Source organism: Hypomesus nipponensis, chromosome 21 (assembly GCF_054491055.1).
Source record: "Hypomesus nipponensis isolate SF chromosome 21, ASM5449105v1, whole genome shotgun sequence".
Classification (NCBI taxonomy): Eukaryota; Metazoa; Chordata; class Actinopteri; order Osmeriformes; family Osmeridae; genus Hypomesus; species Hypomesus nipponensis.
The window spans coordinates 9,626,403-9,645,230 of NC_140381.1; the positions used below are offsets into that span (position 1 = coordinate 9,626,403).

Sequence of the window (18,828 nt, forward strand, 5' to 3'; positions counted from 1 at the left end):
TTGGCTGCCTAGTCACGTTTTTGTTCTTTCTCTCGCGCGCGTTCCCTGTAAGCCCCCCCCCCCCCCTCCGTTCTTGTCCCCCGTGTCCCTTGATGCCATAACAGTTCATGGGAGAGGGGCCAAGCGACTAAAGACTGGTATAGGCGTAATGCCAGACGTAAAAGCAATTCAGATGTAGGTCAAGGATTTGTAGGCCAGTAGGTTGCAAAAAGGATAATGTAGTAACACCATGTTTGGAGCCAGGATACGAGAAAGGCTTTTTGCTCTTTCGTTAATTTGCAAACTCATCACATTAAAGAAAATAACATAATTAAAAAGCATGTTTTTATAAATGGCACTCAGTTTAACAATGTAACAATATATATATATATTTTTTCTATTAACTTTCTCTTAGCTGAAAACGATCCATCTATCCACATGACCATCAGAACAAAACACAAACTCTGACAAACTCTGAAGCAAGGCCGTAATCATAATATATATTGGGGACAACAACACATCCCCCCCCACAATATTCAAATCTGGTCAAAATGACCCCCCCAATATATTGATATAAAAATATAAATATAAATGTGCCACGCTACGACAGGCAACCAACCACGCTGTCCGAAATTATCATAAAAAATGTAATTTGTCCCCCCAATGTTGACTCCATGGCTTCGGCCATGCTCTGAAGTGAACCTTCACAACATTGGAAACTGCTTTAAAGGATGTTTGGTCAGTTATTTGTGGCGCACACTACCCACGCACAAGAGAATAATCGATTCTGAATACAAAAGTTTGGAAATGTGGTCAACCAATTGCTTATTTATTCAAGCTCCCCTGTCCATAACACAATCAGTCTCTTCTCCATCAATAGTTGTTGATTCAGAGAGTACATTTGTATTTAGTCATGTTGCTGTTTGTTCCCCATGTGGTTGTAAAGCAGGTCAAGTATCTTTATCAGTGGATAAGTGGACATGTTTCTTCACAGACTGTCACTGTTGCTGCATTGTGACTGGACGTAGCCCAACAGGTTGTCACAGTCACGATCACAGAATGACAGACCCTCGACCAGCCATGAGCACTTAATGGCATTGCCGTGCAACATACGTCCTGAGCCTGCGGAGCTGGACACGTCCTCCAGGCCAGTGTGAAGGGGAAATGTGTGTGTGTGTGTGAAAGAGAGAGAGATCCATATTCCACAGATCCATACCCCCCCCCTCCCCCCTTCTCCTTGGGCTCAGTCTGCAGACAACCTTGAGGAAACGTTGGCCTTGAACATGGGATTCCCCCCCCGGCGCATTCAAACCGACAACCCCAAACCATCCGTACCCCATCCCCCACCCCCAACCACCCGTCCAGCTGCGACTGCATGCGAACGTTGCCTTGGCGACCGCCGTGACGAGTGCCTAGCAACCAGCAGGCTCTGGGTGCCATGGATTAGGGCAGAGGGTTGTGGACTGGAAGGGATGGGGGGAGGGGGAGGAAACCCACTGGTGTCTCTTTCAGTATTGTTGTTTTTGTCAGTCTGTGTGAGGTTGGGGGGGGCTGGGTGTGTGTGTGTGCGCGTGTGTGTGTTGGGGGGCTGGGTGTGTGTGTGTGCATGTGTGTGTTGGGGGGCTGGGTGTGTGTGTATGTTGGGGAGGGGGCGTCATGCTAGCTGAGTTCTGCCACTGGTACGTTTATCCTGTCACTAGAGTTTGTTGTGTGTGTGTATATATACATATATATATATATATTTATATATATATATATATATATATATATATATATATATATAAATATACATGTATTCACTCACATTTTCATGTGTCAAACATACTGTACTATTTAATATATGTAGAAAGAGGTTAGTCAGAAATTTGGAAATTGTAATTAGCCTAGATATGAAACGGAAAGGCAGCCCTTTATCTACAACCTCCGCATGTGTACATGTGTCTGAATAGTCCTATTTTGTCTGGACAGGGAGTAAACCAGAATAGCTCATTGATGAAGCTCCTATGTGAATGAACACCACTCAGATTCTGGTATATGGCGCCATCTAGTGTTGATTTCTGAAATACCCCAAATCCTTGTTTCAAGGTCTGACCTGTGAGATAACAGTTTATGTGATGCTACAACAGGGCCTTTTGTTAACTGTCAATTCTCCTGTAGGGCACACTTGAGAAGTCCATATCATGTCTTTAGAGGTTCCTGGAAATATCTCTCAGAAAATGATAGAGCTACTCATTTCTTCTCTCAAAGAATCTAGTCTTTTCTTTCTTCTCTTGCTCCTCCCTCCTCATTATTCTCTTTTGTCTCTCTCTCGTTCTCTCTCTCTCTCTCTCTCTCTCTCTCTCTCTCTCACTCCCTCCCTCTCTCTCTCTCTCTCTCTCTCTCTCTCTCTCTCTCTCCCCCCCCTCTCTCTCTCCCCTCTATATCCCTTCCTCTTTCTCATGCTTATTTACTCCCTCCACTAGGCATACTTTTCCTGGGCAAGTTGGCCAGGCCAGAGTGAGCCAATCAATAACCCCCCGCCCCTACTCCTCCTCGATGCTTAAAATAGCTCTGTTCTTCTTGCTGACGTGGTACATATGACTCATCCTGGTACCCAGGGTCTTGTGCTTTTTCCGCACAACGCCCCATAACCCCCCCCCCCCCCCCCCCCCCCACCCCCACATACATACACACACACACATTCCACATCCATGCAGTGAGGGCTAATTCCATGTCCTCTCTCCTCTTCCTCAGTAAAACACTGTGTTTGTGGCGCACGCCAGGTAGTGTCACATGCATTCACTTGTATCGTGTCCTACCGCATTGACGATATGTGCCCGGGAAATACGCGCACCAGACTACAGGTGCAAATGAGTTGCACAAATGCAAACGCAATGACCGGTACCAAGCCCGACAAAAGGACAGCTCTGTGGTACTGTACATCGATAAACGGCACAGACGTGTTTGTTCTTCGTCCCGATCTTGTCTTCTGTGATGCAGCCCTCTGTCGTGCGTCACAGCGCTCGCAAAAGAGAGAGACGGAGAGATAGGCAGTATGAAAGGAGAGTGAAAGAGTGGCCACAGAGGGAGAGGAGGAGAGAGATGCAAAGAAAGGGAGGGGGGAGAGAGAAAGAAAGAGAGACAGACAGACAGGGAGAAACAAGATCTTGTCAGTCTTCTTTGTGGCCACAAGGGACAAGCGTGCCTCATTTAAGGCACCAGCACGCAAACAGACAGCTATATATAGATAGAGGGAGAAAGAGGAACTGTTACATCATCACCCTATTAGAGCACACTGACTTGAAAAATATGCCCTCACAAAGCAAATTAGGGCCTTACAAGACAGCACTTTGTAATCAGTGTAGTTGTAATATGTGGTAAATCAATAAATGTACTTTACTTCAGTTTGCATCAAGCAATATATATAACCGTACAAACACTGTTTGCATTGTTGCATCAACCATGCATTGTTTCATCAACCATGTATGATATGAATGATGTATGCCTTTGGCACGTCAAAACTGTGAAATATACATTTTTAAATTATTTTTGGTTTGACTGAGCCTTGCCATTGATAGCTCATTTGAACCTGTGTGATAAGTTCCAAAAGGGGAACAGTTTGTATCTGGTAATTAAATTGTTATGAAGGTATACTATTGACTATTATTTACAAAAATAATAATTCTCAGCCAAGCTTGATCACATAATGTAACTGGAAACATCTCAAATGTATTTCTTCTGGATAGGCTATTGTAGTAATTGTGGCTAATATGAGTCACAAAATAACATAAGTTGAAAGAGTTCAAAATTCAACAACATTTTATTTTTTTTAACAGCGCAAAATATGACATGTAGTTATTTCAACTTTGCATATTCACAGTGCATTTATATTTTACTGTTAGGCCTATTTGTAGCACAACAGGGACTGTAAACAAACAACATGATGGATACAACTACAACAGCAGATACTGTAAGCACATTGACAGCGATTAAAAACTCGATAAATGGCTAATCATTTACATCCCAGAGAAAAAACAACATATTTTTACTAAGCTGTGCTCAAAACTACGTACTTTAATTCTCCAGTGTTTCAAACTGACCTGTTCAGTGTAGGCCGCACGTAAAAACATGTATTATTTATATACATATATAAAATATCACTTGGAAAGAGGACATCACAGTGCCAGAATAGCATTACACACATAGAGAACACATCAAGATTGGACTGAAATCAAACACAAAACATTTAAATATCCTGTTTGGGTTCAAATTTCTGTTGGTATGTGTTGCTTTGTCTTTCTTGTGCCTGTGAACTGATAGTATACGAAAATGAAAGAGGACACTGCTAGCATCGCTGGATCGTAAGTGTGAAGCAGAATGCTGGCCTGGTGTGCTTCTATTGGTTTATTATTTGCTGCTAATGTCTCAGTGCTAGTTGCTATTCCTGACCCAATTGTCTTTACTGCTGTTTGCCATTTTCTCCTTTTCTTTTTTTATGCCTACTATTTAGTTGTTGCATGCCATGTCACAGAAATGTTGAATTTTGAATGTGAAGTAGCTATCTGAAGCAACAGTTTGAATGTGAATGACTGGACCAGTTTCAGAACTGAATTAAGCCAAGTTTAGCTCTAAAATGTGAAAGAACAAATCAACAGAAGATCGTAGTTGAAATGATGGTTCCAGGCTTAACTGCAGTTCTAAAAGAACCCCAAAGTCCATGGTGGAATCACCAGAGTGAGTAAGAAGTGTCTTATTCCGTGTCCACAGTGATAAGTCCTCTGTTCAACTGCCCTAATCTGTGTGAAGTAGAATGTTCCGGCACCCTCACACCAATTTAGAGAGCAGCTGCTGGGAGAAGAGCTTCTTGAGCTGGGCCACCTCATGTGAGAGGGAGCTGAGCTGAGACTTGAGGGCACCATTCTCCGCCACATACTGGGAGTCCGTTGGGTTGTGCTGTGGCGGGGAACCGTAACCTAAGGAGGGGGTGTAGGGGTGCGACGGTTCCTGCCCGCCTCGGGCTTCCTCCCTGGGCCACGTTGCGTTGCCCTCAACCCTGGTGTCCCACCTGGGCTGGTTCCTCTGCTGGAGATTTGGCCCCACCGTAGCTATGGGGCAGCCGCGCCGGCTCTCTGGGGAGACGGACACCGAGGCATCCCCGTCGCCGCCGCCGCCGCCAGGGGCCTTGAAGCGGAGTTTGTGAGGGAGGCTCTTCATGCCTTCGCCCGAGTCCGGTCTGCTGTGGTATGCCCCGTCGCCCTCCGGGGGGCAGGAGTGAGCCTCGTAGCCTGACTCGTCGGGCCGGCGCGGGGACGGACGCCCGTGCTCCCCCTGTCCGTCGTCGAAGAACACGGGGCTTCCCACGCTGGAGCTCCCTGGGGTGGAGAAGCCCGAGTCCTCCGACAGGCTGCTCCCGTCCCGGGCGGCCCCGGCTCCTCTCACCGCGTAGGGACCACCCTGCTGGGGAGGATGGGAGTGGAGGTAGGGGTGGTGGTGGCTGTGGCCGGTGTTGACACTGGGGGTGTTGTTGTGAGGGTAAGGGGTGTCAGAGTTGGGGTGGTGGTAGTAGCGGGGGCCGTGGGGCTGGGGGCAGGAGGGAGGGGCGGAGAGGGGGTGGATGGCCACGTCGGAGGGGTCCTTGACCAGGCCGAAGCGGAACTTGAGGGCCAGGAGCTCTGCTCGCAGCCTGGCGTTCTCCTCTAGCAGGCCGAGCACGCGGGTCTCCAGCACCATGTCGTTGGCGCGCCGCTTCTCCCTGGAGCGCTTGGCCGCCTCGTTGTTTTTCCGACGCTTGTCCCAGTAGCCCTCGTCCTTCTTCTCGTCGGGGATGAACTCCCGTTTGCGTCGAATGGCGCTGTCGTCGTCCGAGCCCGCACTACTGCCACCGCCTCCGCTGGTGGATCCCTCCGTGCGCTTCAGGGCGGAGCCGCGGCCCAGGAGGGTGCGGGCCAGCTGGCTGTTGGAGGTCAGGATGGAGACAGCCTCGTCGGTGAATGACAGAGCCCTGCTCAGAGGCCTTGGCTCCAGGCCCTCGCCACCCAGACGAGTGGGCCCTGACAGCTCCTGGAGCACACTACCAACACCATGGTCCTTCATAACTAAGCACTCGGAAACGGCAAAGGCTAATCTCATGGGCAGTTGATTTGTGGTGCTGGATGGGAGTTGGAGTTTCAAATGTCACTTCCTTCTTCCTGTGAAGAACGCTGGTTGCGATGAGCGATGCAATGCACCCACCTAGTGGCGAAAGACAGGGATTAAAAAGAAGAGAAGCGTTATTTGGGTTCACATTAAGCTTACGTAAGATCACAACACAGCTTTTGCAATCACCAAGCATTCCGGCAACATAATAGCTGACGATTTACACATTTGTATAGGTAAAAGTCAAAGTATGTGTAGTAGCCTAGTTTAATTAGTTATAGCAACTCTACTGCCACACCGGTTACAAAGACATTATGCAAATGATTGAATTCCACAATAACAAAGAATTGTAACAATCAAGAATTGGAGTGCATTGTGTATGATATTTTTCGAATAACTAAAGTTAGTTAACATGCGTACTGCACAGGGATGGAGCACAGCAATCCAGTATTATTTGCAACAGAATGAAACACATATCGTGAATGCGCGCTGGTTGCGGATTTGCCTGAAGGAAAGTCATTTCCGAACATTATGCAACATTACAGCAAGGGAACATTGAGTCCACATGCTTCTGCACAGCCGCTGCCCCAGATAGTAACCCAGGCTTGGCAAAGTTACACTGGCAGGTGATCATTTTATGGGGTCACCTAATACAACCGACCTTATAAATACAGACTGTAAGATACAGATAATATCATAATACATAAACATATAAATAAATGTATGTTACAGTTATCGCTGCATTTTTTAATTTTGAAAATAGTCTGATTCATTAGATTAAATCAGCATTTCATGCACTGACATATGTCATAAAAAATATTATCATAAATGTGAATATCGGTTTTCCTAGAATGCTCATTGAAATACACTTACCATTCAATTAAATCCCCCAAAAAGCGTTTGTCGTGTAAACCACCAGTAAAAACTCTGAATCTGATATAGCTTAGTTATCGCAATTTCTGATTGATTACAATGGCCTGTGGCGCGCGTCTTTCCCACAGGTCGTTCTGGTTGTTTCTGTCCGGCGAGCTCAGCCGCGACTCATATTTGTTTCTGCATCCCCCAGGTTCAGATCGGGTCGTAGCCTCACCTCGCTTGAACCCGCCGCGGCCTTAGCGAGAATCGACGGATAAGAAGCCTCCTCCCCCACGAGCATGCGCCACCCAGTCAGAGAAAACCAAGCCTATCCGCTTTCAGCTGCAGCGTCACGCAGTATTTTCTCACTCCAATCCACCTTTATTTTCTTCTCTCAAGCTGAGTGTGATAAGCTTACATTGTAATCTTGAGAGAGAAATTGAAAGTACAACAGTCCTTCGAGGCTTACGTTACGTCGAAGTATTGTTTGGTAATTCATATTGTGAGGGTTCCTTCATGGTGAACGTCGTTTAATGTTCACGTTCTTTTCAATGCCCACATTAATACCTCACAAATCTTTTCGCTCATGGTTTGGATGTAAAGTGTGTAGAATGAAGCATAGAAACAAGATACATCTTTACTTGTGCAAGATGTCGAATAATGTTCTCAAGGATGTAGGCTACTACAGACACAACGTCCAAAAGTGAAGCCCGAAGTGAACTTTCGACATTAAAGTGGCAGGCACACGTACATTTTAAAATGCATGGCATACCGGTTTGAAGCGGTTGACTCACATCTTGCCTATAGGTTTGTGAAGGGTCTATTTATAATTCATGACCTTTTAAATATAAATCAAAATAGATATGGGAGCAGAGCTGCATATGCAAGTGAATTAAAAGCATAAGCAACGTTGCCAAACATTTGGTGACCTCGCTTAGCACATGCTCTCAGTGACCTGAAATGCCCGGAACACAAACTCGAGCCCTAGGGCCATTATAGTAATAGGCTGTGTTATTACACAACTCAGAGACCCTCTTTTACCCTACAGTTATTCAATATGTTTATCTCTCTCTCCCTCTCCTCCATTTTCCTACTCTCCCCCTCTCTCTCCCCTACCCTCTCAATTTTTCTTCTTTATCCTTCTCTCTCTCTCTCTCTCTCTCTCTCCCTCCCCCCCACTCCCTCCCTCCCCCCTCTCTGTCTCTCTCTTCTCCTTGCTTGCCCCCCAACCAACCATGTGCCAGAAGCTAGGCCCCAGTGCCCTAGCCAGGCCTCTTGGACGTTGTGCTAGTGCCTGCGTGTTAGGAGTAAAGGGATTATGCCTGAGGATTTTCCCGTGATTTGTCAACAAACAGAACATACACATAAACATACACAAATAAACAAACAAAAGAAGAGAACGTGTCAGGAGAGTTGTAGTGCCCTGAGGCTCATGCTGTCATTTTTCATTTCCTGACATAAAAATAAATCCCATTTAGGGTTTCAAACACAACATTACGGAGATGAAAAAACATGTTATCATTTTATATTGTAGCTTTTTTCTAATAGAAACTTTTTTGGTAGCCTACATAGCACCTGAATTATGGAAAGGCAACGCAAGACTGTGAGCCAACATACTGTATTTGAAAGAGCCTTGTCTACCCTGCAGGTGGTGTTTCTCCACATACTGTACATACATACTCATCCACAGTTAACCTTATTATCAGGGATTGGCTTCAAGGGAATGACATTAATGTACTGAACCGCTAATTGGAGTCACACAGTCAGCGATCTGTACAGGGCATTACAGAACCTATAGGATGATTCTTGGCAAGACTAAATGTGGTTAAGGATCAATGGAAAGGCAGTATGTGAAATCAATGTTGCCGCTTGTATTCTTTTTGTTTCAGTATTGAAGAGTATACAGCAATTTAGTGAAAAGCACCGTTGAACTAGACGTTTACGTGCCAGCTTTCTAAATCACAAACACGTGTGAGTGAACAGTTTGAAACTGAAGTAATTCTGCTACAGTTTGTGTACATGTCTGTTGTTTTGGCATACTCCTTATCCCCAAGTGTCCAACACTAGACAGCCAACATAAACCTCAGTAGATAAGACAACAACTGCATCCAGATGTCGCAAACAGTCAGTTGTGCAACTGGGCATGAATTCACCCGCATTGAGAGGGAAGATAAACTAAGTCTTGTGACATGCATCGCAATGTTTCAGCTGTTGGAACCAAAGTCGAGTCACATTAAGGTCAGTTCGACGTGCAATGATTTCCAATTCAGTTGGTCCAGCTTTCAATTCCTTTGACTCTGCCGTGGCTTAAGACTATGTGACTGTGTCTTCCCTCTTTCTAGTCATCAAACATATCACCTAGTGACCTCCTTGGTATGTCACTAATTAAATTTGGATTTAGGCGTGGCAGATAAAAAGGTGATAATCTTAAGTACTTAATCCTCCTACACTTTGCATCCCCTTGGTCACCACAAAGGTGATGAACCCTGGGGTCTGTAGTCTTTTAGGTAACCGTAAGGCCAAGACATCCAGTCTTTGTCAGCCTGTGCTGGACCACAATGATGGCACGGAGGGTTCAAACTTGGGTCAGGATATATCAAAAAGCGTCTTTGTTACAAGATACAATTAACATTGATCCAGTGGCTCAAACGTGATAAATACTGACATCAGGAAATGCATTTTACAAAATGATGCATTTTGCAGGTGTTTGTCTTGTTGGAATACTGACTAATGGCTACCTTCTCCATTAGGGTCTGGAGCAAAGTCAACTTTTAAAGTACCCTATGTCTCCACCCCAAGCATCAACATATTTGTATGTATTTATCTCATGATATATTTTACTCATGCCCCCTATTTTTATTGAATTGTCACCATATAATTTTCATCCACAGTTTCAGTCATTTAACTTAAGTGACAATGCCCCAGATGAAGTTCATTTACATGGATCATAGCCATGTGCAGATGTTCTACTGACTATTTACCAGTGGACTCAAATGACCAAATACTCCAAAGTATTTTGAATCTTTCAAATTATTTCCATACCGTACACCCACACAGACACACACACAAACACACACACACATACACACAATTTAAGTTATAAAGTTTGACACAAGCACACAACCGCACATGTGACTGCATTGGCATTATCCCTAAAATAACAATTTGTTGTCCTCTTACTGTAATCATTTCAGTTTGCTGTTTCCCTAGAACTGTTTATCCCCAAAGCTGAACAATGGCCTGTATTGTGTCACCATGACTGTTCTGATAAAAAAAGATTATGTGAAAAGCTATCCTCGTGTGGATGCAGCTTTGAGCCCTGCTGCACTGCAAAAACAAGGCGAAACACACACAAACATACACGCATACTCACTGAGAAGCAAATGTTTCTCTATGTGACACCGGGTTGCGTTAACGTTCACTCGAACAATGTGTGAGAGGGAAAAAAAAGGAGGGGACAGAGAAAGAAACAGAGGCCGGAAAGAGGGAATGCGTGGACTTGTGTGCGTGTGTGTTGAAGCTTGTGTGTGCGCGTTGAAGCGTGCGTACACAAAATGATTGCATTTCAGTGAGAGAGAGATGTGACGAGTGTGTGTGTGTGTTGGAAAGAGAGATAGAGAGTGGGGGTGTGTGCAAGAGAGAAAGAATTCAAAGCAGGAGGGGTCGTTATGTAATGCCCCCCCGTTCATCCCCCTCCTCTCCTCATCAGACCATGCGAGGACAACGCTGGAGGTCGCAATCAGCTGAGGTTAGACGGAATGAGCTGGAGCAGCGAGCAATCACTCTGTGCACCGTGTCAGACGCCGCCCTCGAATCCGCTCAAGGAAGAAAAAACATTAGGTGGAAGACAGTCTTCACACAGAGTTCTAGAAGTTTCCACCACTTCTGCAGATTATATGTTGGCACTTTCTCCAGTCCTTCCGAAAGCACGCTCTGCCGTCTTTGTGTGCCATCAAAGCACTTACGATTCATGACCAATTTGTCATTTCACTTTCACGGTGTAATATTGTATTTTAAAGGGGAGACTGCAAAACCGAGTTGACCTTGTCATAGTTGAATAACGACAGTTGGGTGGGTAATTATAGACATACAGTGAACCACAAAGTCCATTGACATCTCTTTCCTATGCAAATCTCACAATTTGAAACTGCTGCTGTAAAATGGTCAGTTAAAAATAATCCACCGCGGTCTGTACCTTTGTCACACCCCAAAATGTGCTGCGCTGCTCTGTCTACTTCCATGGGAATTACAAAGAAGAACGTTTTTCAGGGATATTGAAAATGGACTACGGTCGTAAATGCAGTGTTCCAGGCTGTACAGGGAATGCTGACACTTTTCAGAGTCTTCACAAGGAACCAAACACTCGACGGGCTGTGATGTTTGTCTATGAGAAGATCCCTGTGCAGTTCGACCCTCAATTACACATTAGCCAGACCCATTTCACCGAGGACAGTTTTGAAAACCTGGGATAATGTAAAGCAGGGTTTGCTATGAAGCTGTTGCTGAAAAGAGGTGCTTATGTTCATCACAACCACAAGCTGTAGTATAATTTTGTCGCTAACGGTTTCATGTTTCATTTGTGTTTAATTTGAATAAATAACCCGTGTTGTCATGTCTAGTTTCCCATCTTCCTTTAAACCATAGGGGAATTCGTTTTGGTTGTTTGGCCAATATTTAAACCCCTACAGTTTATTGGTTCCTCGAGCGTGACTTTGGACCTACTAGTTACAGTTGCAACTCATCAGACTGAAGTCCAGCACGTGTGGCCATACCAGATGTTGGACTACCTCAAGGTCAGATTGCGAAAGAGGAATGCTGTCAACTGCAGTGTGGGTACGTGCGTTTATGTGTGGATGTGTACGTACACTCTCATCACTCCAACTTTCTTTGTGCGGAGAGAGGTCCTCTCTTCGTTTGGCCCAACCCCAAACCAGAACCAAGAACCAAACCAAGCAAACACAGTTACACACTTCACAAAAGCCCACACTTTTTGAGGGGGAGAGTCTCGTTCTATGGAGAGGGTTACATGTGGCCTTGTTTGACGTGTGGGGTTGTCGCAGGGTGGTCAGTTCAAGTAAGGAGATGGCCCAGCTCTCCTCCCTCCCTCCCTCCCTCCCTCCCTCCCTCCCTCCCTCCCTCCCTCCCTCCCTCCCTCCCTCCCTCCCTCCCTCCCTCCCTCCCTCCCTCCCTCCCTCCCTCCCTCCCTCCCTCCCTCCCTCCCTCCCTCCGCTTCCCCAAAACTCACACTCGCCCTCTCTAGTCCACTGGGGTGCAGCTTTTTCCCTTTCTCTAATCCTTATCCTGGATTTGGAAACACAGCCAAGTTTAATTCCCATTATGAGAGTTTGCGCAACACAACAGTAATATTTAATTAGCGTAGAGACACTGAGGGGGCCGTGAAGCTGAGTCATAGAAGTCATGTCCCTCCCTCCCTCCCTCCCTCCCTCCCTCCCTCCCTCCCTCCCTCCCTCCCTCCCTCCCTCCCTCCCTCCCTCCCTCCCTCCCTCCCTCCCTCCCTCCCTCCCTCCCTCCCTCCCTCCCTCCCTCCCTCCCTCCCTCCCTCCCTCCCTCCCTCCAGACAGATGATCTTATGTGGTTATTTTATGAGTTACATATAGAGACCCAAGGTCGGGAACACAATCACGCTGGAATGAGACTGGCTGGATCTCAATGGAACCTCTGCCTCACAATACTGTATCTGTTTTCAACTGAGACTCTGCTGTGGGTTTTCGATGAAGAGGAAGGGTGGGTGTAGATAGGGTTAAAGACAGACGAAGAAAAAGATATGGGAGAGGGAAATAGATGGAAATAGAGAGGGCGAGAGTTGGAGACAGCATGAAATGAGTGGGATCGCAGCCTTCTAATTTTACCGTCCGCCGTAGAAAAACTGGGGTGGAACAAATGTCCTTGGAGATGTCCTCCGCAACATTTCAAACCGAGGCTTTGTACAGAGTGCATCTAGATGCCTTACTGTATCGTCCTTGTTAATACAGAAAGTAACTAAAACTGGACTAAATCAAGACAAAAACCTCCACTCAGGGCCTAAACAACATTGTCAAAGATTAACAACATCTTGAGATTACAATGTATGGAAAGACTTTGGAAATTGAACCCATGTCACAAATAGGCAGTTACACCTGCAGCTTTTTTATTGCTCTCTGTCCCGTTATTATTGTCCTGCTCACACAACACAGTGGACTTTTCTGGAATGTTCTCAGTCTTGCTCTTTGGCGGGTTGACAGGTTAGATCATACTGCAAGTAACATCAAACCGGTGCAATGTCTGAGCCTTTTGTGAGCCAAGATGCTTTGTCCAAATGGGTTCTATCATTATGAATAACTTCTAAGGTCAGCAACACTGTCTCTCTTTTTTATATCTAGAATCCCAATCTATCCATGAAAACACCCCCGCATTAGCCTTGGAAGTTTTATCTCTCTCTCTCTCTCTCTCTCTCTCTCTCTCTCTCTCTCTCTCTCTCTCTCTCTCTCCGTGTGCTCACTGAGTCAGGAACATTGAAAGTGTCAGAACAGCGTCCTGGAATGGCATGGCATTAATAAAACAGAGCCAATCCTTGTTATAGATGCACGCTTGAAGACGGGAGAAAGTGGTTGAAATATGAAGAAACCCAAAGTGTGCGTGTGCACGAGCAGATCAACGATGTGCCAATCTCTATATGGCCACAAGCAGATGGGGTCCTATGGCGCTGAAGGTCTGTGTGAGTGTGTGTGTGTGTGTTTGAATGTACAGGATATGTTAGGTCTTGCATAATCGTCTCTGACTGCTTATGTAAGCACATAGGCCGTTTGTGACACAAGCAGTCATCAGTTGGGCGAGTAGTATAGATGGCCTAGTTTTCAGTACAGAGCCTACCCAGTAGCTTCACAAAATGTGGACTTTCATCGGGCACTGGGTCCTTTAATTTCTATAAATTGCTGCGCTGTGTACGTGTTTTTTTTGTTTCGTTTTTTTTTTACTGTTGTTGCCGATGCAACAAGAATTGTGGTATTGAGGTGGGACTTCAATACAACAAGTAATTGATATAGAAGTCCATAGAAGCATTCGGTACAGCTTTACAAAATAGAGATGGTGGATGTAAATTCCAGTTGTATTGTATCCTGGATGAAATGCACAATCTGATCTGTTTTGATTGACCTCGCCCGGGACAATACAACTAATGGGCGAGTCCCTGGCAGACTAAAACAAATGTTCCAATACTTGAAAGGGTTTAAAACACCATTTCATCCCTATCCCCTACACAGGAGACTAAAGTTGTTCTCTAAATTAGTTTCCTACTTCATCTCGTGTAATGGAAAGAATATTACCTGACCTACCACCGTAAATGACAGGTATTAATGAACCCCAAAAGCTTTAATTGCCTTAGCTGTGCGTATCCCCCTAGCCATAGTCTAGGTTCACTTCTTGTCAACAACTCTCGTCTTCCCTGATCCGCTTACAGCGCGGTTGCCCGGAAACCGGAATCTATGACGGCACACATGGGGTACTGTAAAGCGAATGGTACCCGTCTGTCCCTGTCTGATCTGGGAGAGAACGCACAAACCAGACACGGGTCTCTCCACCAACAGCTCAAACTGATTCTCGCCATGTGTGGAGTTAATGATTCCTTTTAACGATAAACTTTTATTCCGAAAATAACAATAAGAGAAAACGAAGCAAACTGCTAGGCTAAATAGGAGAGAACTTGTCAGGCTATTTGGCTCAGTGTGGTTTCCGTAGAGCTAAGTGTTTTACATCAACATTGGCGTTGTTTTTTCTCTGTTAGGACCATTTAAGAAGGGGATAGAGCGAGCGAGAGAGAGAGAACAATTGAATGACTGACGAGGGGGATAAGAATGAACAGAAGCGTGAAGGAAAAACAAGAACTGAGTTGTTCATTCATCTGGTGCTCGGAACGGAACACAGTGCATGGAACCTATCAGAGGCACTGTGTTCATATCTGACCTCGACTGACTCCTTACTGTGTTCAAACCTGTCCTTGACAAACTCCTGCATTCCACTGTATGTGCGTGTGTGTTTAATGTGTTGCTGGGGGAGTGTGTTGATGGGTATGCTTGTACTTTGTTTATGTGTACACACGCATGCGTCTGTGTGCGTGTTTGGACTCTGTCTTAGAAATACAGCCACAGAGAGGTGAGAGAGAAAGAAACAGAGAAAGGAAAGGAGTACGTGTATGCCCATGGATGTTTTACAAACAGTGTATTATTTTTTACTCAATGTAGACATGCTGCTGCACAATCAGTGTTCACTTTTTGTCTTCCATAGGTATTTGTAAATGTCGGTTAAGGACCTTATTTCTATGTTGTACTTGTTTAATTTAAACTACAGTAACTATGTTTGTCAGGGGAGAGGAGAGATGATATTCTCCTAAACTGTGTGCATGCATGCTGTATCTGTGTATCGAAAAGGGGGAAAGGGAGGGAAAGGAGAAGGGGGGGTCAGCCCAGATGATACCCCCCCCCCCCCCCCCCGAGTGGGCGGGGGAAGCTCCTGCAGCTGGATGTGTCACCTGGGGCCACACAGGCAAGGAGGGGTGGAGGAGGAAGAGAACAGAAGGGGGAGAGGGAGGGGAGTTGGGAGGAAGTGAGGTGTGGTTCAGTAGCGAAAGAGGAGTGGAGAGGCAAATCGCCTCAGAGGAAGTGAGGCAGGGTGGAGAAGGAAGGGAGGAAGGGGTGGAGGAGGAACAGAGCATCGGAGGGGAGGGGAGAGGAGAGAAGAGGGAGAAGAGTTGAGAGGAGGTGAGGTATGGTGGAGGTTAAGGACGGAAGAGGCGGAGGAGTACAGAGGAAGGGAGGAGGAAGAGGGCAGAGGAGGGGAAAGAGAAGAGAAGAGGGAGAGGAGTTTACAGGGGTTGAGGTGGGGTGAGCAGGAGGACAAGAGGTCTAGCGAGACGAAGGAATGGTGGAACTTTCTTTTTTGGCACCAAATCTTGCAAACTGAGTATGAAATGAGTGCAATTGCACAAGAACACAACCCAAAATTAGATTGAAAGAAAATCAACAGCTTCTTTTCAACAGATATATGTATAAACCCTTTATCTATACTGTAAAGATGTTTTGATGCACATGTTCATAGACAAAGGGTGCGATAGAGAGAATGCGAGCGAGAGAAAGGGAGAAGAGGGAGGGGGGAACAAGAGATAACGCTGTAGGTCACGACACTGCCTGTGTCCTCAGGTCCTCTTGTAATCTTTATCTCTTTCTCTCTCCCTCTATCTCTCTTCCTCCCTCTATCACTCTCTCTCTCTTATTATCCCTCCATCCCTCCCTTTGTCCCATCTCAACTGCCTAATCCGTTACCTCGCAAAAATAAATAACTTAATCCAATGATGAAATACAGTAACGTGGACATCAGTGACCCTACCTGCCAAACCCTACTTTTATCAGCGGCTTACCATGTAGCTTGGATAGAATGGGATTGGCTGGAGATATGCAAGACTTTGGCCCCGCTGCCAGCATTCACATACAGTCAGCAACTATGTATATGTCTCTGAATGTTTCATTATATGAACTTACGACCTGTCAAGAGAGCTTTGACTGTCTGTGTGCTGAATGGAAAGAAAGGTTCCACGCACGTTAAAGCCAAAGTGGGTTCCACACGGGGGTGTAGGTTTGTTTTCAAATGTGGGTGGGACAGCTTTTTTAAGAACTGAGGATGCAGCCATTAAATGTCATTCTCTTAAAATAAAGTGGGGGGGACGGATAATATAATTCATAATGTATAATGTACAATGATTATTTAATGAAACCTGGTTCGCCCCTGGTTCCACACGCGATGAAAGGTTCCACACACCTTAGAACCATAGTGGGTTCTTCACTAGTCTTCTGGTGAGTAGAACCTTCTGAAACCTTTTAAGAACCCTTTCTGCTTCTCTTTAAAATCTTGTTTCATCAAAGGGTTAAGTGTCACCGACCATGTCCTTGTCACTCTTGACCTTTGACCCCTGTCAGGCTTTGACCCTGTTATGAGATTATCTTTCAGGTGAGGTCAACCTCTCCAAAAGCCTTCTGCCAGTCACTGGGACAAATAGATGTCTGGATTCGACGTAAAAAAAACTATGGCAAAGGTGGAACCAAGGATTTGAAGAATACTTGGAAATACTCAAACGAAAGACTTAGAACTAAGACAAACCACGTTGGGTCATTAAAAGCCCTTATCCTTATTAACTCAATCAGCTGTAAACCAAAGGTGGGTGAGGTGGGTGTAGACAGCTAATGTAGACTGCTTATATACTAACAAAGAATAGAGGGGGAATGTGTTAAGAATATAGGAACACTTCTTTGAATTGTGAAAGAAGGGATTGCAGTACACAGCTTTTAGCAATGTATGTGGTTTTCGTGTGTGTGTGTTTTTGTCTGTGAGTGTGTGGTTCTATAAGTCTGCTGAACACTGTTTGAGGTTTACAGTAGACCCTTTCAGCAATGTTTGTGTATTACTGTAATGCACATAAATACAATGTAAGACAGGAACTAGATAGTGTGTGTGGTTGTGTGCATATGTTAATGAGTGCCTGCTTGCATGTGTTACAAATTTTGAGATTCTTTTTGTGGGTGTGGGTATGGGTGAGCGAAAAAGGAAAAAAGAAAGAGGGAGGGAGGGAAAGAGGGAGTGAAGGGAGAGAAAGAGAGAGAGAGAGAGAGAGAGAGAGAGAGAGAGAGAGAAAGAGAAAGAGAGAGAGCTGTGGGGGGGCATACGTGATGAGGAGCTCTCTCATCTGACATCATACGGATTAATCACACTGCGTTGGGTTACATAAGGAGATTCTAACGTCTCTCCGTGCCAAGAGAACAGCGCTTTGAATAACACCACAGCAGCGTCAGCTGGTAAAAGTAGCCCACATACACGCACGAACCCAACCGCTGTCTATATACTTTCTGTACAATACCACCATCGTGTGGTCAAATATTTATCGAGCGTTAAAATCGAGCCAGACTACTTTACGAAAACTGAATTTAAGGAAAATAACATGCAGCCGTTAGCCGAAAATAAGCTTTATTTTAATGTGCAAGTAAGTAAGTTATACAAATGGATGAGAAAATTACGAAATTCATAAACCGCAGATAGAATAGCCTACCTTGCAAGACGATTGAGAAAGTGCAACAGACTGCTCCGGACGAATAACTCTCATCAAGCTATACTCTCCAAAAGAAGTTTGAGCTACCTACGGAATATGACTTTTAAGACGTTCAATAGTAAAAACGTTATATTTAAAGTGTTAAGCTATTATATTACATCTGTATTTAAAGTCTTAAAAATAAATATAAAATTGGAATGTCATTTAAATTAAGTTTGCCGTGTGGTTGACCAGAGTAATGAAATATTTACAGCCGAAATTCTTTCCTTCTGAAGCTACCTATCATAAATCCAAACAATCAACAAACTGAGCATAAAACAAGAATAAGGAAACATACCTAAACATCTATGAACTATGTTCTATAAAAAACATCTTACAGAAAAGATTGAAACCCATGAATAGTTCCTAATCTTATTTTTTTTTATAAAGTTCCCATTTCAAAATATATCACCCAGTTTGACAACAGAGTTGACCTAACATTTGACTTGTTTGATATTTGGCCTTTGTGTCATTGGCACTCAGGTCCTTTATGTGACAACACTCAACAAGGGCCTTTTTTAGTGTTCAGTCTAAGTGTCGACTCAGGATTACCTGCCTTTAGGTAAGTGCTGTCGGTGTATGTGCTCTCTCTTGGAAGTTGCTTTTGGATAAAAGCGTCCGCTAAATGAATACATGTAATGTAAATGTATGTGTGTGTGTTAATGTGGGCGTGTGTGATCTCCGCTCCACGAGAATACTGTGTCTGTGTGCGAGACAAAAAGAGCAAACGGTGAGCGTGTATCCCCCCCCCC

The 18,828-nt window shown here is 45.0% G+C and overlaps 1 protein-coding gene across 1 annotated transcript; it reads right to left on the reverse strand.

Moving 5' to 3' along the window:
* Positions 1-3,759: 3,759 nt before the first annotated feature.
* Positions 3,760-7,173, reverse strand: LOC146237873 (uncharacterized). The gene is made up of 2 exons (XM_084686069.1): positions 6,967-7,173; positions 3,760-6,189 (listed from the first exon to the last, which is right to left on the reverse strand). Exon 2 carries the CDS (start codon positions 6,085-6,087, stop codon positions 4,783-4,785), a length of 1,305 nt encoding a protein of 434 aa, XP_084542195.1. The 5' UTR covers positions 6,088-6,189; positions 6,967-7,173; the 3' UTR covers positions 3,760-4,782.
* Positions 7,174-18,828: the final 11,655 nt, after the last annotated feature.

Bases quoted from the DNA above. Each gene is read 5' to 3' on its own strand.
- LOC146237873 (XM_084686069.1), bottom strand. From the start codon at position 6,087: ATGAGATTAGCCTTTGCCGTTTCCGAGTGCTTAGTTATGAAGGACCAT.